General features: G+C 35.2%; 1 protein-coding gene across 12 annotated transcripts in view; it reads left to right on the top strand.

Moving 5' to 3' along the window:
- Positions 1 to 23,039, top strand: part of LOC6724731 (protein unc-13 homolog A) — a 32,876-nt gene that overhangs the window by 1,275 nt on the left and 8,562 nt on the right. The window contains exons 1-11 of one of the 12 annotated variants that reach the window (XR_006542007.1): positions 7,581 to 7,730; positions 8,217 to 8,272; positions 8,325 to 14,259; positions 15,411 to 15,542; positions 15,842 to 15,850; positions 17,682 to 17,756; positions 17,931 to 18,150; positions 18,212 to 18,332; positions 18,571 to 18,677; positions 19,347 to 19,453; positions 22,451 to 22,520. Coding sequence is in view for 11 of the 12 variants with exons in the window: in XM_016180552.3 (XP_016037370.1) it covers positions 8,374 to 14,259; positions 15,411 to 15,542; positions 15,842 to 15,850; positions 17,682 to 17,756; positions 17,931 to 18,150; positions 18,212 to 18,332; positions 19,347 to 19,453; positions 22,451 to 22,592 (6,692 nt within the window). In the remaining variant the exon portion in view is untranslated. Of the gene's footprint in view, positions 1 to 45; positions 4,897 to 7,579; positions 7,731 to 8,216; positions 8,276 to 8,324; positions 14,260 to 15,410; positions 15,543 to 15,841; positions 15,851 to 17,681; positions 17,757 to 17,930; positions 18,151 to 18,211; positions 18,333 to 18,570; positions 18,678 to 19,346; positions 19,454 to 20,595; positions 22,593 to 23,039 lie in introns of those variants that run through there. The other 11 variants (XM_039296184.2, XM_016180552.3, XM_016180560.3 and 8 more) reach the window with 11 other exon arrangements.

The raw sequence follows: 23,039 nt of genomic DNA, 5'->3' as shown, positions 1-23,039 counted from the left end.
TAGTTCACAAGGAGTTGGTTTTATATAATATGCTTTATTTTTCAGCACTACGCAAGGCATGATTACTTTCATAACACCCAAAACGGTGCCTTATCCTCCGACAACAGCCGAATATCTTACAGTCAAATTTCTTACGACACACAGACGACTAGCAGAGAATATTTCAGTGAGTCATATGCTTTAAGCAATCAAGGACCAGAAGAATACAGTCGTGTGAGCCACCTAAACAGTGATACAGTACCTACAACCGTAGACAACAGCAACAATAGTTATGACTACGACTATTTAGAATGTTATGGAGCTGATATCCAGTGTGATCCGGAAGAGGATTCTGTTGACAATTGGAACGAAAACACTTCAGTTGTTGCAGATCAATATGGGTTAAAACATAATAATCTAAATTGTACCTCATCGAAATTATTGCCTAAGCTGCCAAACATTAAAAATGGAAGGGGTTCTTCAAACGAATGGGCCCCTCAAATGGATGTAAAGTTTAAAACAAAAGGTATGTGCATAAAAATAGACCACAGCTATGGTGTCTGCATGGCCAAAGCACACGACTTCGTCGGTCATCTTTCGCCTAGTGACTACCAGAATATCCTTGGCGATCATCTCAATGGATATGCTGGTTGTGCCTACTCGCCGACATTTCTAGACAATGCTGTGTCAGCGGCACCATTGCGGGTTTTACCGCAATCCCTGCGGTCTACCTTTTATTTAGGTCAAAATATAATTGGATTTAATGCAGACGCGGATCAGAGGGATGGACGCGGCTTCAGCACAGATCAAACAGATGCGATGGGTTCTGGATCTAGTACATATGAGGTTTATGAAAAAATGCAAAGGCCATACACATCCATGTTGCCGTTAGATTACAGTAATTACCAAGAATGTTGTTACAATACCGACAATCTTTCAACATACAGCGACACACCGCCGAGCAATAATACACAACTAAAGAGGCAAATGCAGAGGAAAATTTCGTTAATGATGGCGATGACTACAGCTTCTGTGATAGCATCTGGTGAGATTAGAATCCCAGTTCACTCAAAGCAATCTAAGAAATCTACTGAAATCCAAACAGACTCTATAATAGGAAACACCGTCAGTACCAATGCCGCTGCAAGAGACTTAGACAGATGTTTGGCGACGGAACCTTGTGGAGTAATTGTCAATACAGGTGACTCTGGTAGCGTCACAAGTTTCCCATCACCTGCTGTGACCGCAATAACAAAGACTAGAAAATTGCCAAAGGTTTTACCATCGCCACTGTATAAATCATCTCGTCATCCAATCACCATAGCCACCGATGCATTAAGTTCATCATATACTTCAGATCCCTTACCAGAGAAGAATCATCGCCCAAAGCAACTACCTAGGCTGCCAATATCATTATCTGAGTCCAATGATCATACAAGTCTCAATTCGAATTGGGCGACCCTTCCTGCCACAGATGCATTACCATTTGATTCGTTGGACCATAAATCGGCATCTTCTCCAACGCCACCAACAGCAATAACAAAAGATACAGAAACCACCTCATATCTGGTTAGAACAGATTTTATTGGAGCCAGACATAATGCCCTTTATGTGTATGATAGTAAAGAACCAAATATAGTATTTTCGGACAAGTCTGTCGGAGCAGACCCCTCGCCAAAATGGACCCCATTATCGCCAATACAATCAAAACAAAGTCCCTGTCCGCCTGTGGCGCTTCCAAGCTTACCTGAAATCGATCCAGCACGATCCGATATTGAACGAGAACCAGATGACTCTTTTATCGAAACGATTCCAGAAAGTGAAAACTTAGCCGATCCATATAGCGGGCCCGAATCAGCCTTATTTAACATATCTGAGTATCTGAAGCCTTATACATTAAATAAACCTATTTGGTCCGGAGAAAAAAAAAGCCATATCACCAATGCTGCCAGTACAACGCCATTGAATATAACATCAGATGACGAATTCGCATCATATTCTAACAATTGGACGAGTACTTGCGTTAATATTCAACCATTAAGCGTTGAATCAAGTTTAAATATTTTACTTAATGTCAACGCTGGCACGGATCAGTCTGAATTATTAATGACACCATTAAAATGTTCCACTCCTCCTCTTTTCATTTGTTCTAATGGCACATCCGATAATTTAAATTTAAGGAAAAGCTCTCCTCCCGACAGCGCGTTCACCACTACTGTTAACGTCAACAATTTTGAAACGGTGTCAGTATCTGAGAGACAAACTTCTTCACCGTCGCCGTCTAACTTAAAGTCACCGCCATCAATAGCTCCAATATTATCCTACGCGGATTATATGAAACAATTTGAGTTACCAGAATTGCCGCAACTCATTATGGATATTTCTGAAAATGTTACTGTTACTCAAAGCGACTCCTTTAATGTAATCAATAATACTCTTACCAACGCTGACAATTTAAATTCCTACAACCAGGTGGATGTAGCAAGTAAAAGTAGTCTACCGTTACCTTCTTATTCCAGTGAATCATTTGATCCATATAGTGTGCCTAGTATTTCAATTGAGAACAAGGAATATCAAAGGGTCGAAAAGCTGGACAGTCTATCAAATGTTGAAACCGTAGATTCACCAAAAACCTTAGTAAGTTCAGAAAACCCATTGAATTGCTCAAAATTATTGCCAGGGACGGAATCAATAGTTAGTAATGATGTAGCGTTCGATGATACATTTTACGACAGCTTTAATGTTGACATAAAAGAACTGACGGCATTTGTTGACCATGTTGCCCCAGAAGACGGTTTATACAATTTCCCAAGCGATAACACTTTAATTGAAGTCAGTTTTAATAAGACCGTAGATACAATAGACATGAATCAGAATTTGAGCTCAGGAGAATGCGGTTATTATAAGCCATCTCAGGCACAACAAAAAGCAAGTGTAGTCGCATCCGCAGCAAGTAGTGTTCTAGACGGAATTTCAAAGGGCTTAAAAGAAGGGCTAGACGGCGTTTTTAGTGGTGTCAGTTCAACAGTTGAAGTCAGTCAAACAAATCCCAGTTCAAAAAGAGGTTTTAGCTTTAACTTAGCATCAAAGATTGTACCAAGTGTCGGTGGATTGCTAACTAGTACAAGTTCAACCTCTATCAAACAAACAGGATCAGAAACGAACCCTACCTTAATATTGATTTCACCTGAAAATGTTTCTAGTGATAACAGTAATTATATACCTACGACATCTCCATCTTGTACTCAAAAAAATGGAGAGGAAAATTTATATTCGGCTACAGTCCACAACAAGTCAACGAAATCGAATTCATACTATGATGAAATGGGAGAAAATAGTTCGATTTTAGTCAGAAATGTTTGTGACAATTACGATAATAGCTTTGATGAGATGATTTTAACCGACGAAATTGTGAATATAGGGATGCTCTACAGTGAATCTGAGTTTGGCTTAATAGAAAATTCTTATTCGTGTCAGGTATCAAGCAATGAGCAAATCGACAGTGTTAACTCGTATAATAAGACCCAAAAGGTACCAAATAATGGCATAGAAAAGGCAAATACAAAAAATAAAACAGTGCCTTTTCATGACCCTGCGACGAAAAAAGCAAGTACTGTTGGCATGTTTGGATCAATTTTTGGAAAAGCCGCTGCAGCCGTGCAATCAGCAACGCAAGCAGTCAATCAAAGTGCGTCGTCTGTGGCATCGGTCGTTGCACAAAAGCCAACAATCGTACCGACAACGAACAACGTCCTTGTGTTGCCTAGTGTATCCTCACCTAATGAGATTAAAAGAAATTCAAGTTCAGTAGAATTTGATTCAGAATATGGATATCAACTGCCCAATGTAGAGCCTCTATCAAGCCATTACGCAAATACTGGCGGTGTTTATGATAATAGTAATATGAAAATGCATGAATTTAGTACATATGCCGATCATAGGCCATACGCAGATTACCATACGAATGGCAATCAAAGCCAATTTAAAGAAGACGCGGTGATTCCTGGGCAACCTCAAGTAATTGATTCAAACATACTCCCGATTGTTACGCTAGCGACCGGCAAAAAACTTCCTACCGTCAATGGTAAATCGGCGTTACTTGTTAAACAGATGCCGACGGAGGTATATGACGATGAATCAGATACAGATGAATTAGATGTCAGTACATCAACCGGAAAAGTACCTAGCTATAGCATTTATAGTGAGCAGGAAGATTACTACATGGATCTTCAGCAAACGACACCGTCGATTCAGCCAAACGGTTTTTATGAACAAGTCAATAATGGCTATGACTACCGAGAGGATTACTTTAACGAGGAGGATGAATATAAGTATCTCGAGCAGCAGAGGGAGCAAGAGCAACATAATCAGCCGAAAAACAAGAAATATCTGAAGCAGGCCAAAATATCAAAAATACAGCCACCATCATTAGATTTCATTGACGTAGGACAAGACGATGACTTTATGTACGACAACTACCACAGCGATGACGATAGCGGAAATTACCTAGAGGGAAGCTCCAGTGGAAGCGTTGGTCCTATTGAAGGTCCAAATATAAAGGTGGACTCGAATGTAGAAGCTTCGTTTTCTTCGCTCAACAGGAAGAGTGACTTTTTTACACCGAATAACAATTCCCTTCAAAAGCTTGACACTGTTATTGGTGAATCCACCAAAAAACTTACGCGCCTTAGCACAGAAAAAATGTGCCCAGGCGTAGACGAAGAAGATGAAAACTTAAACGATCACCTTTCTGATCTTACTGAATTAAGTAAACTAATATCACAAAAAAAAAAAACACTCTTAAGAGGAGAAACTGAAGAAGTCGTAGGTGGACACATGCAGGTGTTACGCCAAACGGAAATTACAGCTCGGCAACGATGGCATTGGGCGTACAATAAAATAATTATGCAGCTTAATGTAAGTTTGTAATAAACATTTTTTAATATTTAATATAATATAGTTGTTGTTGAGTGTCTCGACTATTAAATACCTGCCCTTAATGAAAGTAGGGGCAGCGTAAATTATAAATTATCGTTTAAAACTTTCGGTCCGATTATCCATACCTATAAACATATTATCATTTAAGTGTAATGTAATTTTTTTGATATGTGCATTTAACGCACGGACGATGCAATTTATGAAACTCAACATATTTTTCAATAGTATAGGCGTGAAGGTTTTATCAGTTTGTGGGTTTGCTTGAGTTTTTCGTAAATTCTCAAAAAAAAATTGTAGTAACAATTTAAATACTAGTTTATAATGATAAAATTATTGAATAGAAACCAAAGACGACGCTGAATTTACAAAACAGGTAACAAAAATGTTAATATTTTTAACAGTTTTTGGCAATTGTATGATATATATACTTTCTAGGGTGGGAAAGGAAGCGTTTCCGACCATAGGATCAATAGTCGATCAGGCCCTGTCCATCCGTCTGTCCGTTCGTATGTTCGTCGAGATCTCAGGCAATATACAAGTTAGAAGGCTGAAATTAAGCATACAGATTCTAGAGACATACACGCAGCGCAAGTTTGTTGTTACGCCTATCCTGACGCCCACAAGCCGCCCAGGACTGCCACGCCCACACTTTCGAATTGTTTCTGATTTTATTACCCCATATCTACCGATATCCAGAAAATTATGAAATTGAGTAACGGATATCTGATAGTTAAAACAATCTTGCAAAGTTAGGCATCTGAAAAATCTGCATACTAAATCTCAACTATCTGGCTTATATGGCGTTTAAGATATTTGTGATCAAGAATATGTATACTTTATATCAAACTCTCGCTGTTACATATTTTTAACGTTCAGCTAATTTAAAAAGCACTTAGAAAGCATTGTTGAAATATATTCTTAAAATATCAGTAGTTCGTTGTCTGTCAAGTGGTTTTCTAAAAACATGTCACTGACACAAAATAAGGTTTAATTGTAAGGGGGTGTATAATGTATGTTATCATGTTCCGATGGTAGCAGACTGAGCCGACCTCCGTAATCAGCTATGGTTTGTTTTAAGGGGTAAAATTGTTTTAAATGCGGGCAACCAATACTTGAATGGGAAATATAAATGTTTTTGCCCGCATTTGTAGAAATACGAGCTAGCGTACTTACGCGGTAGAACAAAAAAACTTAATTTTAACGATAATACACGATGGGTGAAATTCAGCATTTGGATTCAAGTCAGTACTGTAAACAGTCTATTGAATTCTGTCTGCGCAAAATTATTAAAAAAATAGATACGTCTTCCTCAAAAAAAGTTTTACTGTACCAGGTATTCTGGTATTCGACTAATAATTTAAGTCCGCTTATTACGTGAGGCCCTCGGCGAATATATATTTCGCTTGAGTTAAGTGACTGGTTAACATCAAAAGTTCGATGCATTTTGTTTATGTGCAGTTAAACTGTAAACCGTCATCTTTTATGTCCAATTTATGGAGTCAGAAACACCCACATAATGTTGATAAAAGAATTCAATCTATTACCGATCGAACCCGTAAACTAAGCAACCTTTTAAAGTGCCAGGAGAAGACTCTTCATGTAAGTCTGTGCTGTAAAATACTAATTACTTTAGTTTTTCTGACTTTTGGGCGAAATCATCTATGGTACAGTGGGGAACAATTGTGGAAAAAATTAATTTTCTTCAGGGTTGTAAACGGATTCTTATTGCCTTTGGTTCGGTTCTAGGGCGAATCATAACAACTGTTAAGGTTACAGTGTGCGAAACGGTTGGCTTGTTGAAAAGGTTTCATTAAGAAAATTTTGTTTTTTAAAAAACAATTTTCCCCGTATCAAATGGTTACTAGATTCGTTAAAGAGTATGTAACATGTAGAAGAAAATGTTTTCGACCATATATATATTCTTGATCAGGATAACTAGCAGAGTCTAACCATGTATTTGTCCGTCCGTACCATGAACGTTGAGATCACGGGAACTTATAAGTTTTAAAGTTAAGCAAGCCGATTCTCGAAACGCAGGCTTGTTCTGTATTACTAACTAGTCGCGCCCTATATGTAATTACAAAAACACAACACCGCAATTATTGAAGCGGCCCCTTCCGGTTTATTTTCAAAATAATTTCGCTCTCCGGTTAATAGTCCGCTTGGTTTTACGAATGTATTTGTACAAAAATATAAGTATATATTGTACTGACCAATGATCTTGTTTTTCAATGACAAAAGTTCAATGTAGCAAAAGTTTATAGTCTCAGGTGTTCTGAAGTTTTTGGCTAAGTTAAAGCTAAAGTGGTACAGCTTAAGTTTGTTTCATGACCCGCATTGATTAGTGAGTACGACTAAAGCTTTTAATTTGAATGGTCTTTATTTCACATATTTAAAGGCAACTCTTAACAAAACCGTTCGTTGTTATTATTCTGAAAACCTGCTTACCGTTTACAATTCTGTAAGCGGTCAATTAATGTGACATTATTAAAAAAGGTTCAAATTCCGTTCATTACAAAAACTTTAAGAGCGTTTGTCATGTTTGTCAGTGAACTGTTTGTTAGGGCATGCGCAATAGATAGAAAAAATATTCTCTTACATTTTTCCTATCTTACCCACACTTGACTTTTTTCTGTATACATAAGCTTTTCAATGGTGTACTAAAAACTAAAGTTCTAAGTGTGTAACTGTCATCCGCGCAAAGCTTACTTGCTGGTAGCTTCATGAAAACGGAGCTAGGCGCAACAAAGAATTTAATAAATTGGAGTGTGCATTTCAACGTTTTTTTACTTCTCAGCAGAGCACAAATAATTGTTCGTAGTGGTTTTATACAGTCTATATCAAGAAAGGCAGTTAAAAAAGCTTAGACCTTTTTATTTAAAAATTGCATATACATAATTTTGTGCAAAGAAAGACTATAAAACAGTTGTGTTTTTATAAAAAAGAAAAAAAAGCTGGAATCGCAGATACCAAATAATTAGTAAACGAATCCATTTTAGGATCCCCTTTAAGAAGATACAAACATAATTGAAAAATATACAAATTTTTAGGCAACCTTGGTGCTACTTATTTTATTGCAAAAATTTCTAGTTGAAGTAAATTTCATGTAATTACAGACATGTTTTTTTTTGTTACAACATTAATATTTAATGTTTAAAAAGCCTTTTTAATTACTTTGAGTGTGCTTAGTTAAATTTAAATCGTGTTTTATCTAAATACGTTTTGAAATACACAAGAACCTAATTTTAATAGTTATGTGTATTTATTTTTTTTTCATCAACCACTTAACGCTGCTTTAGGTACATATGTATATAAAAATTCAGTATTTCAGACGAAATTGGCTATTGGAATAAACGTATGTATTCCACACAGAGCATTAAAACATATTTTAAAACAAAATTATTTAGGTAAAAATAAAACTAATCCATCGATTTAAAATCGGTCCTAAACAACGGTATGATGAACACATCTCAGCTGCAAGTGACCGGGAATCCGGAAAAAAAAAGTCAGTTGCTTAAAAAGGAACTAATGATAAACACCCAGGAAAAGCTTATCTTTGCAGAAAATGCCCTCAAAAGCCAGATTAAAATAAAGGAGCAGTTACGACTTCAGCAACAATCAACGATTTATGCGTCGTCACTATTGAGCTCTTCTGCTGCCGGATCAGTAAAAGCTCCGCTCTCAAACCAAAAGCACCTTAATTCTATCCAACACAACATGGATTTTAACCTTGCCCAAACTCAAATGCCGCAAATGCAACCACCGATGAGTAAGTCGCCCATTGGATTGGATTTCTCTTATTTAAGTTATCCAAGCACAAATACTAATGAAAGTATGATATCGATTAAAAGTGAACAACAGTTGTGTCAGATCTACAATTCGGAGCAACACTCTGACTACATTATCTCCGATTATATGGATAAAATTGCAACAAGGATCAGTTTACTCGAGACAGAGCTAAAGTTTGCTTGGCGTGCATTGGATTTGCTTTCTACGGAGTACGGAAAGATTTGGATTCGTTTGGAGAAGCTTGAAAACATATCAATAGAACAGCAGTCTGTCGTTGGAAATCTTGTAGATCTTATCGGCGCATCAAAACAAGAACTGCAAGAAGTAGATATCGAAAGAATGAAAGTACCCTTATATCAAGATGAAGTTCAATTACTACCGTTGGAAATGGAAGACACATTGGATATAGATATACAACCATCTAATCGTGACTTTGATAAGAAACTTACTTTTGAAAATCATAAAAAAACTTTTATAACAAAACATACGCAAGCTACTGAATCCGAAGAGTTTATGAATTCCGCTTGCGCAATAGATTCCCATCCAAATTTTGAAAACATTGAATTCAATGGCAAAAGCTTAGACATTGGGATAATACAATTTGGGTTTGAAAAAGGCTCCGAGCCAAAACAAAAAAGTAATCAATCGGATTTTGAAGCACTCAAGGAATCAAGAAATAAACTTTACTCAGACCCTGACCTTATGTTATATGAGAGGCAGCAGTTTCTAGCACATAGCGCTCGTGCCGAATTAATGAAAGAATTTTTAAATGGACGTCGAGTTTTAAATGAGATTTCGGCATCCTCGGGTGCATTGTCAAAAAGTTCTAAGAAGGATAAAAATCTTGTAAAGGCTAGAGAACCACTTTTAAGTGACAACTCGCATTTTGAGAAAGATGATAAATACATGAGACGGCCAACCTGTGAACTGGAAAGCCCTAGTAGTAATAGTTTTTTTCGAATAGCAGCCTCTAGAACAGGCGAGGGTGGAAATCAGGTTTTACCCATTGAAGACACCGGAGGAACAGAAAGTCCAGCTAATATTAATGAAGTAGACGAATCTTTCTATAAAAATCTAAATGAGGCTTATCGTGACAATGAATTAAGCTCTGAGATATTTAAGGTTGATGCATTGCTACATCAGTCTGAGGCCACACATGACCAAATCTCATCTATCCGAAACCAGTCAACTTCTTCCCCAGTTTTAAATAATCAGAAGGAGAATGATATTACAGATATACAACCTTTACAGACTGCAAAGACGTGTATCGTAACGCAGCCAAACCAACATTTTAACAAAGAATCAAGAAAGCATAGAAAAAAAAAACATCATACAAACGAAATGGATATGATTAATAAACTAAAGTGTATTCTTGCACAAGCACAATCAACACAGATTAAGGGAGACATTGAAGAATTGGGTTCGAATCTTTCAGATCCGTGTGTTAAACAAACTGAAACGGAAAATAAAACTCTACAAAATAAATCAGACAACTATAGTAGTACCAGCTATTTAAAAGATGATATAAGAAAAATGTTAAACAACGTAATGCAGACCTTATTGGGGGAAATAACTAAAATTAAAGGCTTACAATCATTGAGTGCAACGCAAATGAGTCAGTTAAAAAATGCTGTATGGTCGGAGGAAAAATTTTTTCAAAAAATTAGCCAGGTTGATAAAAAGTTGACTTTGCTCTTACTTAATCCGTTAACTGTTACTGAAGAACTGCAAAGGCTTTGCATTTTAAACACGAATGAAAAGTTTGTTCTGGTAATGAAGAAGTTAAACAAAAATATTGACACACTAAAAAAATTAGTTGGCAGCTCATTGGATGATTTTAAAAGAGATAATTCACATGCAAATATGGCCACATTTCACAGCCTTGATCCATCTCTTAATTCTAATGATAGTAGTTTTAGTGCACATTTATTAAGAAATAACTCCAATCTGGATGAACAATTGAAAATTCTTGAAACTCAAGAGATTGAAATACATCGGAAAAAGAAAATAGACGAAATTGTGAGCGGACTTTCCGGAGAAACTTTTTACCCAGATATTGAATATAAAAGACATAATAGTTGTACCAACTCAACTGATAATATTATAGGCTTCTCAAAAAATATTTACAATGAAGATGAATATATAAAGTCTTTAAAAAAGAGTCTAGAACGCCACAATAGCATGATTTTTTTACTCCATTTGCAAAATCCTGAAATAAACAAAGTGCTGGCTGATATAAGTGATTCACAAATGGATTCAAATCGAGCCAGTCTCAGTCCTCCACCACCAGCTCCAACCGATACAGTTAACTTAAATGAGGCAATTAATCAAATTACATATCAACAACGAAATGGAAAATCAGACTCGGGCCTATCGTCGATGAGTGGCTGGTCAGCCAACTCCCAAGTGTCGGTTGGACTTCAAAACTTCGATCCTACATGTAATAATATTTTGGATAATTGTAGCGAAAGATTGCAAACATACCATTCATTTCCTTTGGCTGAAAATTCTAACTTTCACAGTTTCCCACTCAGTTATGAACAAGCTCAAACTACTAATCAAACTGAGTTTGTAATATTAGAAGAAAATCTGAACTATATTTATGAGCTTTCTAAAAATTTACCTATTTGCTCTGCATATGAAAATAAATCGATTTTCGATATGAAATATGAAATTTCCGATTCGAATGAAGTATCCACTGTGGACGAAATGCTGGAATGGGACCAGCAAAATGAACCGGATAAACAAAACATTTCTTCGAAACGGTTCAAATCCAACCTTATGCCAGATCTCTTGACTGCGCAAATACCGAATTCCACATCAAAACACAATAAAAACACAAGTGTGAACATTGAATATGTTAGACAAAAAGAAAATAAAAGCATGGATAGGCGTAGCCTCACAGAACATCATAGAAATATTTATAACGGAAAATCGGAAAATCAAATGTGCAGTCCTTGTTTGACAGATAAACTCGTATTTTATCCCTCATCCAACTCTATTTCCGATCACAATAGCAGCCATGATTTCAATGGTTTGGGTCAACAGGATCAAACATGGATTATTAAGGAATTCGGATCTGCACCTTTGAATCAAGATTCAACGAACTATCTTGATTATACTTCTGGTTCTTATTCTAAAGCGCAGCCAAAGGTCCTTACTCACGAAACGAACTCAAGTCACCTGGAATTCGATCATGAATCAGAGTCACTGTTCAACTCTCCTAATACTTCTAGCTATTGTAAACAAAAGATTGTTCCAGGAACATCTCCAGCAAAGCCTTCAAAGGTATGGAAAAGGCTAAATACCATGTTAGCAGATAATCTAAAGCTCAAGCGTGTATCAAAGTTTAATAGATCACAGTCTTTACCCGGTGATGTGCAAAGTCAAGGCCTCCAGAGACAGCCTCGTGGCCAGGCTGGTTCGTGTCCGTTTATTTCCCACAAGCGATCCAATCTTGCCGGAAGCCCGGTTCAGTTATCGAAAAGAATTCAAAAGCTTCCCATACGTTTTATAGGACGAGCGAGAGGAGCACCATTCGTGCGGCGTTTATCAAGCCCGGACTCAGCTCTTTCATTAGATTCCGCTGCCGATAAATGCTTCTCAAGCGAAAAAAGTTTCAAAAAAGAAACACTTTCGTCCAAGATGAATAGTTTAATGCAAAAGGCAAAGAAGTACAAACGGCACAGCTTTGTCCTGCGCCGCGGCTGTAACATGTCGGATTCGGAATTAGAGGTGCCGGACTTCGTTTCATCGGGTAACGATAAAAGTTCAATATCGACAAGAGAAATTTTGTTGAATCAATCGATCGAGGTAGAAGATGAACAAGAAGATTTTAATTATAAAAATGGGTGTGACTTTGACTCTAAAAGTGTGTTGGGTGGTTCAATTGAGAAGCTAAATGGCAACCTAACAAATAATCTATTTCCCATTGTAGGTGACCTAAAAAAAATTCAAAGCCGCTTACCACTGGCTGTCTCAACAGAAATTCCACCTTATGAGGATGAAAATAGCAATAAATCCGAAAATATCAAAAATTCACCCATTGAAATGCCAAAGATTCTCTTAGAAATGGCATGCAATCAAGAACTCAATTTAGCACATTCTGACGACGATGTTGATAAGAACTTACTGGGAAACTCGGTCAAAGACTATGTAAATGCCCCCACCTTTAGTATATTAGAGACAATTGAAGATACTTCCGAACCAACGATGACACCACTCCTTACGGCAACAACGACAAACAGCAGTCTAAATGCCAATGGCACAAGCGCTTTATGGGTCACGCAGCAGTGCTTAGACCTTCCAAACTATCCCGGGTGGGGGTCGCGAGAAGATGACGATAACCGCAGTCAGCATTCTGCTCGCACTCTCTCTTCTTCTCGTCGACAAAGCACGGAGGATAGCATTGATACAGACGATGAATACTTTTATTATGAGCTTCGCCAGTTAGAAGAGCAAGAAAAGCAAAGAGCGCACACTTCTGCAATTTCATCTTGCGAAGGACAAAACGATGATGATGCGTTGTTTTCACAAATTGGACAACTTCTTCAAAATGATGTTAACGGAGGAGACTGTTTTCGCCATTCTGATGCCTGTAATGATGGGGAAGACGATATTATTTATTCTCCAAGTGAAAGTGTAAAGTTCCGAATGTCTGAAGTGTTTAATGAACTGAAAAGCGTGGTTAGTTTAAGCCCAAGCGTTAATAAAGACAGGGAGGTATACGCAGTGTCTGTCGCGACTTTTGAGGGTGCTTCTATTGTAAAACCAACATATGAAAAACTTGGGACAGTCTCCGACATGCATAGTGCTTGGCAGGATGTGAATGGTGATTTACAGGTTGCAGCTTCAGAAATCGATTCTAATGAAGATCTAGTTGCAAATAAGGGTAAGGAAACACTATTTTATAACAAACAGCGAAAATTGAGACGGTTAAAGAAAAGAACACGCGATCGTAAAATAAATATATCTAACAATGCAGCCAGTTCTAGTTCCTCATGCCATTCAGAAAATGAATGTAATACACCCCTTGGACAATGTACCCAGAAATCGGTGGCAGAAAAAGACGAAAACTATATATCAAATAAATCTGAGGCTTCTAGCGAGACATCAGGACCAGATACGCCGGCAGAGCTTAGCGATGTTGAGATAAGCGAAACTGAAAACGGTTTGAGGGCTGACGACGGCCAGAATATAAATAACATGCATTTAAATTCAGGGCCTGTTTTAAAGGTGAATCGGAAGTACCTATTACAATGTGATGTTGACCACAATTTAATAAACCAGCCTCTGGAAACATCTCAGTATAATACGAACATGTTGGAGAATGTTACAAGTGCATCAATTCCATCGCAGAGCCAAATTGACTCGAAAACGTTAATTAGTCAAGGCTCACTTGCGGATGGATCCCAAGCTGTAGGCAATGAAACAGCTGAAGGTCTAAGCAGTAGCAAGTGGAAATTGTTAAAAACTTTAAAAGAGCGCAAGATCGAGGAGAAAAATAATCAAGATAAAATAAAAGAAGATGAAATGATAAAGGACAGGGACAAGGTAATTATAAAAAACATAAATTTATTTTAGGCATACTTTAAAATGTTCGTAATTAAATCAATTACAAATCTTCCAAATAAAAGATAATAAAAGATTCAAACATGTTAACAACCAGGTCTGTGAACCGCTTGGAAGCAGAACCCTTCCGAACCGATTTAAGGATTTTAAGAAGGGGCGTTGCCAAAGTGTTTTGGTATACCGAAAAAAATTTTAAATATATATATATACGGTATATATATATTATTACATTGGCAAGGCAAACAATAAAACAAAGAAATTGGAAAACATTTTTCAAGAGTGTGGGCGCGGCAGTTTGTAATATATATATATATATATATATATATATATATATACCCCTTATTCGTAGGGTATGCCAGATTCGTTGAAAAGTATGTAACATACAGAGGGAAGCGTTTCCAACTATATAAAGTATATATATTCTTGATCAGGATCAAAAGCCGAGTCAGGAACTATAAAAGCTAGAAGGTTAAGTTTCAGCTTACAGATTCTAGAAACAAAGATGCAGCGCAAGTTTGTGGACCCACTCAAACGCCCTAAAACCGCTCAAAACTACCTCGCCCACATTTTTGAACAACTTTTGGATATTTTTTCGTAATTTCATTAGTCTTGTAAATTTCTATCGATTTGCCAAAAAAAACTCTAACGCCCTAAGGCCGCCAAACTGGTCACGCCGAAAATTTTAGGCAATTTTTAAATTTTTTTCTCATTTTATTCCCCAATATCTATCGATATTGCAGAAAAAAGATTCAATTTCGCGTTCGTATTCACATTAGCTGAGTAACGGGTATCTGATAGTCGGGCAACTAGACTATGACATTCTCTATTGTTTCTTATTATATACTATTTAAAATGTTAGAATTACAAAATGAGCGTTATCGGACGACTATCGCGTATTGCTTATTGCGTATTGCTGCCATATAGAAGAATCTTGAAATCCAAGAGAAATCTTAGTAAAACTTTACATATTTATATTACTTATAATCATAAAATGGTCTCAAAGGGGACCATTCGGCATATAACCTTTGTATATCTTTAATGCGATACTAAATTATAATAAAAATTTATTTGTTCACTGGCAAGGAACGCCTTGTGTATATGCAACCTTCTGTAACACATAATACCTTTTCCAGAATGGAGGTGGTCCTGGAGAAGTGGGATTACGTACGAATGGTCATCCCGGTGACAATCCATTCTATAGCAATATTGACAGTATGCCGGACATAAGGCCTCGAAGAAAATCCATTCCTCTTGTGTCTGAGTTGGTAAGTTCTTTAAAAGTGTTCCATACTGTTTCTCTTGATGCAAGGATTTAAACAGCCAAATTGTAAAAAGAGGTTTTACTAAGACAGTGGCAGATCCAGGAGTACGTTCAGCGGATTTGCCATCAAATTGTTTGTTTATTCTTTTTTTTTTTGAAGTTTCGTGGGTCATTCACTGATTTCAAATAATGTTTGAAAAAAATAAAGGACAATATATTAATCCTATAATTTACGACTCTGCTTACTCTATCACACTTTTTTGAAAATGTTGTATCTTACGTCGATGGTTTTATGGACGGCAGGTTCTCAAGGTATAGACTGAAGATTTTTAATAAAAAAAAAGTTATTACAAAATGTTAACTAGCCATTTTATATTAAACATATTTTCTATTAACCTTTTAAATTCACTGAAATATGCAATATTGTATTGTTGTCTTTATTTTAAATGTAGTTTAGCACTTTAGACTCCATAAAACACAAATTTAAGAATTAGCCACTAATATCCGTGTGGTATGCGAACGAAAAATAAAAAAAACCCTGCTGTGGAACGAAATCTATTAATAATCCATTATAAAGAGCAATCAAATAGTCCAAATTAACATTTAATAATGTAAGGGTGAATTGCGTCTTTACTCAATTTTGAGTATAGAAAGCTTTTGAGCAGGATCAGTAGCAGAGTCGATCCGGCCATGTCCGTCTGTCCGCCCGTCTAGAACGTCGGGAGCTCGCAAACTATAAGACCTAGATAAAGCATTCAGATACTAATGATGCCTGTGCTGAGCAAGATTATTTCAGAAGATTGTCACAAAGACAAACCGAGCACAATAAAAGTATGAATATATTATATTTTTGTTTAAGTGGACCTCTAGGATTTTAGTTTACCTCATTGACGTACTCTGAAGCACAAAGGAAATACAGAAGGACGCCAACTATAAATGGTTATGAATACATTTAAAAAAATACATTTTAAAAATAAACCAAGGAATAAATAATGTTTTAATAATAATATTTATTAATATAATATTAAATTTTAGTATTTAATATATAATTTCATGCATGAGTATAAAAATACACTGTAGCTTATTCAGGATTTCAGACAATAGTTTGGTAGTCATCATAACACCGTAAAATTGCTAATTTTGTTTAACATCGCACTAGTAAGGCCCTCTAAAGTTTTTGTTAACTGCAAAAACAAAAATGAGATTTAGAAAACAATCTTCTTTTACTTTAAACAACAAAATAAAAAACAAAAAAACGCTTAGAATTTAATCAAAATCTTGGTAATTGCTATATAGGGACGAAATGTCAAAATAGTTGTATTCGTAAAAAAAAGGAAAATGTACCAATGTATTTGGCCTCATTCATTTCTTCTATTGCAAACTTTCCAATCGATTGTAGCGTAGAATATAATTCAGGATTAACTAAATTCGATGTCGTGCGGAAGCCAGTAAACTAAATGGCATACAAAAATATACATCTGTCGTCCCAGAAGCTGAAATTGCTTAAGTAAAATCCCAATTTTAAATTAAAAATAATGTAATTGACGACGTTGTTTATTTAAAAAATTAATATGTTTAATGCTGCAACTTACGTAATTCGAGAGTAATTAATAATGTTTGATTCTTTTGGTCACCGGCTATCAGGCAAATTATCTAAATGCGCCCGCGAAAATGGATCAATGTAATCTCCTAAGTTTGCAAGAAAATGTCGAGACTACGGTTGGTAGATAAAACACGTACACGTTTGAAAGTATATCTATTATAAAGCATAGAAATATCATTACAAAAATACAAAAATCTTAAATTACAGTCGTTTACAATTATTATAATATTATAGAAAGTATAATGATACTCATACATGAAAATCCCTGCACTTTTAATTGTATTTATCTCAAAACTCTCATTATTTTATTGATTTGTGTTTGCATTCTGCCTGTTACGCTTTTACTTATTATTTTGAAGCTTAAAGCGTAATTAAATATACTTAAGTATCTTCAGTAGAGCTGCGATAAAGAACGTTTATTTGGCTATTATATTTTAACGCCGAGATTGAATAGAGATCTTTTAATTAATAAAAAAAAAAAATTTACCAAGTCCTTAAAATGAACTCATTGATGTCAAATTCCTCGTTACGTCTCTTTAGACCATGGCCGCTACAAAACGAAATGCTGGACTCACATCTGCTGTTCCACGTGCAACGCTGAATGACGAAGATCTGGTAAGGCCTTTTGGTTAATTTTTGAAGTGTATTTCTGAACTTTTAACAAAACTACCACTGCAAGGAATTTAATAAAATTCCGTGATGTACCATTTTCCCCAAACAATATTTAACTACATAAAATATGTTTTTTGATTTTTTTGTAATCCATCGTTATCTGTTTCCAATCCATAGAAAATGCACGTGTACAAAAAAGCTCTACAAGCCCTGATATACCCTATATCCTCAACAACTCCCCATAATTTTTTGTTATGGACTGCCACGTCACCAACGTACTGCTACGAGTGTGAGGGTCTTTTGTGGGGAATAGCACGACAAGGGGTGCGATGCACTGAGTGCGGTGTAAAGTGTCATGAAAAGTGTAAGGACCTGCTGAATGCGGACTGCCTGCAGCGTAAGTATATTAAACACACGTGTACAATTAAAAATCTATAAATTGTATCCTACAACCAAAGGTGCCGCTGAAAAGAGCTCAAAGCACGGCGCGGAAGACAAGGCTAACTCGATTATTACAGCGATGAAAGATCGTATGAAGCAACGTGAACGAGAGAAGCCGGAAATTTTTGAGTTGATTAGGTAATATTACATTCAATAGTACAAGTTGACTAGAGCGTATAATTACAGTGATAAAGCCTTTAATTATTTTAATTTCAAAACCTTAAGTGGGGGTAGTTAAGATAATCTAAACGAAAAAATACTTGATGTTATGCAAACTCCAAATCTTACATACTAAAATAAGTAAGCTAGTTTGGCAAGCGGCCAGAACTATTACACACAAAAGAAAGTTAACTTTAAAATGGCATTCATTCACTAGAGCCGTATTCAGCGTTGAGGAGAAGAGTCATACCGGTCATATGAAGGCTGTGAAGCAAAGCGTCCTGGATGGTACAAGCAAGTGGTCGGCCAAAATAGCAATCACAGGTTTGAAAGTTCCCTCTCACCGTCCTAGTTTTCTGTTGTCGGTTTAATTTAAGTTGGATGTATGTGAATGTATTTGCAATTCGCATTGGAATGACACGCTGTATTCATTATTATTATATTGGTATGTATATAAAAATACAACATTGGTTTACAATAAGGAATGTGCGATTTTGTGTAACTGTATTTAACCTTTGTATTTTAAAAGTGTGTGACATGCATGTACGCATTACATACATGTATACATGAATCCATATATAAAATAAGCTGCGAGTTTATTTCTATTCAAAAATTGTACAATTTTATTTATTATTCAGTAGTCGATAATCGTATGTGGCAAAGAACAAAAGCTTGTAATTTGGTTATAAATGGCGCCAGTATTTTATTAGCCTCGCGGCCTAATTTTATGTATGGGCTCGCCCTAACATGTAAGATTCAGTTTTTCAGCTTTTGCTAAGGTAAACACATAAATCGAGTCACTAAGATATAAATTGAACAGTCCTCTTTAGTGTTATGATATAATAATTTAGACTTCCATTAACGTCTAATACTGGGTACAGGGTAAATAAGTGTGCGGACCGTCTGGCAAATACAAATTTTTGATATTTAAACATTTTTCTTGCAAAGTCTAAAAACCCAAATCAAAAATATATGTAACTAATTTAATTTAAGGATGACATTCGGTGTGGATCCCGATACACATATAGATTCATTAGAGCAGGCTGAGCACGCAACAGTTGAGGGAACATCTAAGTGGTCATGCAAACTAACAATTACAGGTACACAAACAAAGCCATTTGGCATTGCTTACCTCATTTTTATGTTGTCTTATAATTTTATTCTTTTATTTCATCTTAAATTTTTTCCAATTTTACCACTACAAACTGAATTCCTACCAATTACTTTAAATCAAAGGGTCTGTTTTCTTGGTCTTGAGATTAAAATAAATAAATGCATAATTTTTACGTGATACGGGAAAACAGGGTAAACCTAGCTTACTGTACTTTTCGAAAACGATATTTAAATTGTATTATTTTTTACAATTTCTTTCATTCGAGTTCTCCGACTATCAGATACCCGTTACTCAGCTAGTGTAAGTGCGAACGCGAAATTTTTATAATTTTTCTGGGATATCGATAGATATTGGGGAATATTGACCGGTTTGGCGGCTTTAGAGTGGGCGTGGCAAAAATTTTTTTGGCAAATCGATGGAAATTTACTCGACTGTGTTTCATAAATGTGGGCGTGGCAGTGTTGGGCGGTTTTAGGGCGTTCGAGTGGGCGTGCCAAAAAGTTTATCTTTACAAGACTAAATTTTGGTCGGTTTGTGACGTGACAATATGGATCTCTAGAATCTGTATGCTGAATCTCAACCTTCTAGCTTTTATAGTTCCTGAGATCTCGACGTTCATACGGACATGGCCAAATCGACTCGGCTATTGATCCTGATCAAGAATATATATACTTTATATGGTCGGAAACGCTTCCTACTGCCTGTTACATACTTTTCAACGAATCTAGTATACTCTTTTACTCTACATAGGAGTAGCCTTTGTTTCTTAATGTTGCCGCGCTCACTCTAACGCCTACAAACCACCCATGATACCCACACCTATGCTTTTGGAAAATAATTTCATATTTTTTAAATTTCTTATTAGTCTGAAAATTTCTGTCGATTTGTAAAAGAACTTTTTGATACGCCAATTAAGACCAAATTGTTTTATTGTTTTCAAGATAAAAACCAAAAATTCGGTGCATTACTTGAAATATTATTTCTGATATTGGCATTACATTTCTATATTTAATTAAAGGTTTCTAAAGAAAGGTATTGGGTTGATGCTTTTCCGTATATTTTTTGTAAATAAATTTCTGCTTATTTGATTAATATACGTATTCTTTTATGTATTATTGTACCCCGCAGCAAAATTGTAAATGTATGTATTGTCTATTCACACGCTTATTATTTTTGTTTCAAATCACATTTAAGGCATTTAGTCATAATTGCTGTTGCTATCATTTTCCACACAAACTTTTTAAACTAATATTCGAATTGGTTTTCCTTTTACTATAAAATGTATTATTAAAACATACAAGCAAATGGATTTTTAAAAAATTAAAAAAAACTGGATGTTATGTTTTCATATCTATAGTAATATTTTATTCACAACTAAATTTTTAAATGAATAGGAAAAGTATTAAAGTATTTAAAATTATAGCGGGTTTCACTTCCGGCTTTGTGTGTTTTTAAATTAAAGAAGCGTCAGAATATCTATGTTATTATTTTTAAAGCATTATTTATACTAGATACTGGCCCATAAATATTTCAATGATTGATGTTATTCTGTACTGCGTTTATCCTATGAGATTCCATGATTTCTTGAAAGCGTAAAAAAAAAACTTGCTCCTGACACAGCCCAATTCTTGTTTTTTTCTTCTAAGCGGATAGGAATGACATAAAAAGGAATCCCCTATGATTTGGCAAAAAACTCTCCTGACTCTACTAACTATTTAATAATTATAGGATTTTTAGAGAAAAATAGAATGGACAATAATGCACAAAATATAATACATTCTTTAATGTAACAAGAAATAAACCTTGCTTCGGCAAACCGAAACTTATATGTCCATGCTGTAATACGATTTTGATTAAATAATGCGTTTTTAATCAAATCCGAATAGGAACATTCCTGATCAAGAGCAACGAAAATATAATTATTTTATTATTTTATTTATTACTAGGAATTAGTCGTCCCATTTATTTTGTTGTTCGATTACTAAACATATATGTATATGTAAATTAATATGCAAATAAGACAGGGATTGCTAAATATTTATTGAATTTGTTATATTCTCCTTTTTTGACTTTAAGATTATAAACCATTTTTTCTACCCTTTTTTGACGTACATATATATGTACATATAAGCGCAGTGCAGTTCCCAGTTATTTACATTTTTGTATGTATGTTTTTGCTAAAGCATACATATTAAAACATACATATAGTACACTGTTTCAATGCAAGTTGGTGTATCTTTTTTTTACATGTGTATGTTAAATAGTTATATCTTTTGAACCTAATATTATTAATTAACTTGATATACATATTGCTTTAAACTATTGTGCTTTTAATATAATTCATTTTTTGTATTTGTACAGAACTGAGTGTTTTTTGTTTGATAACCATGCATATTGTCGATACAACGTACATAGCTTAAACACTTACCTATGTACATATGTCACTTGCATCTTTCTGACTAGCAATCATGTGTACATAAATGTATATACTTATATTATCTTAGTGATTTTGTATATGTACATACATATGTGTATATGTGACAGAGCAATCCAGTCAGCAGCACTGCACTGTTTCTGCTGAGCTGCTATTAAAGATCATTATTAAAAAGACTCCGTTTTTCTCTCTTCTTCTTTCTCCCTTGAAAATCAATTTCTAACACTGAAAATAAAAACCAACAAAATTTAATCATTGTTAAAATGCACATAATAATACTTCTTCGTTTCAACCCCCAAAATCGCATTGAAATTAAATTAAAAAATTTCAAAATCTTAAATTGTAACTATTTTACAATCAACACAAACATCAAATCAAAAATGGCGACAATTATATGAAAATGATAATCTCTAAAATCTGGAACATAATTTTAATCGTAATGCAATATTCGATAACCACACTTCAAATTGTTGGTTTTCGGATTATGGTTTTGGAAACGATGAACTGATGAATTGTTGAACCCACTATATTTGACCTGGTTTGATGCAGTGATTTGTGCTCAAGGCCTGATAGCGAAGGATAAAAGCGGTACCAGTGATCCATATGTGACGGTGCAGGTTAGCAAGGTGAAAAAACGAACGCGAACAATGCCGCAGGAACTTAACCCTGTGTGGAACGAGAAGTTTCACTTGTGAGTACTTGTGCCCTAAATTGAATCCTTTCCTTAAACTCCGCAATATGAATTGTGTATGCTTATATACAATAATTACACCCAAAATGCACTCTCACTTATGTATACTAAATATTTTAAAATTAGGATCACTATTGTTTTTTATGGCTGAATTCACATTAAGAATTAATCTAGTCAAGGGCGACATTGTAATGATCAATATTTTTGACATTGTGAAAAGTTTACTATCAAGAGTATAGTTTCAAAAAAGATATTTGAATAACGAATAGTATCTAACGTCTTTGGCTTGACATTGCCCAAAAACGTGAAAGTATACATAACCTTTTTTTCGAATTAATACATAAAATACCAATTGAAGGCTCAGTATAAATTATTCATTCAGCAAACACTACAAATACTTTGTTTCATATAGAGCTGTCTTAATATACATATGTATGTCTATTAAGT

Source organism: Drosophila simulans, chromosome 4 (assembly GCF_016746395.2).
Source record: "Drosophila simulans strain w501 chromosome 4, Prin_Dsim_3.1, whole genome shotgun sequence".
Taxonomy (NCBI): domain Eukaryota; kingdom Metazoa; phylum Arthropoda; class Insecta; order Diptera; family Drosophilidae; genus Drosophila; species Drosophila simulans.
This window is presented reverse-complemented; position numbering and strand designations above follow the sequence as displayed.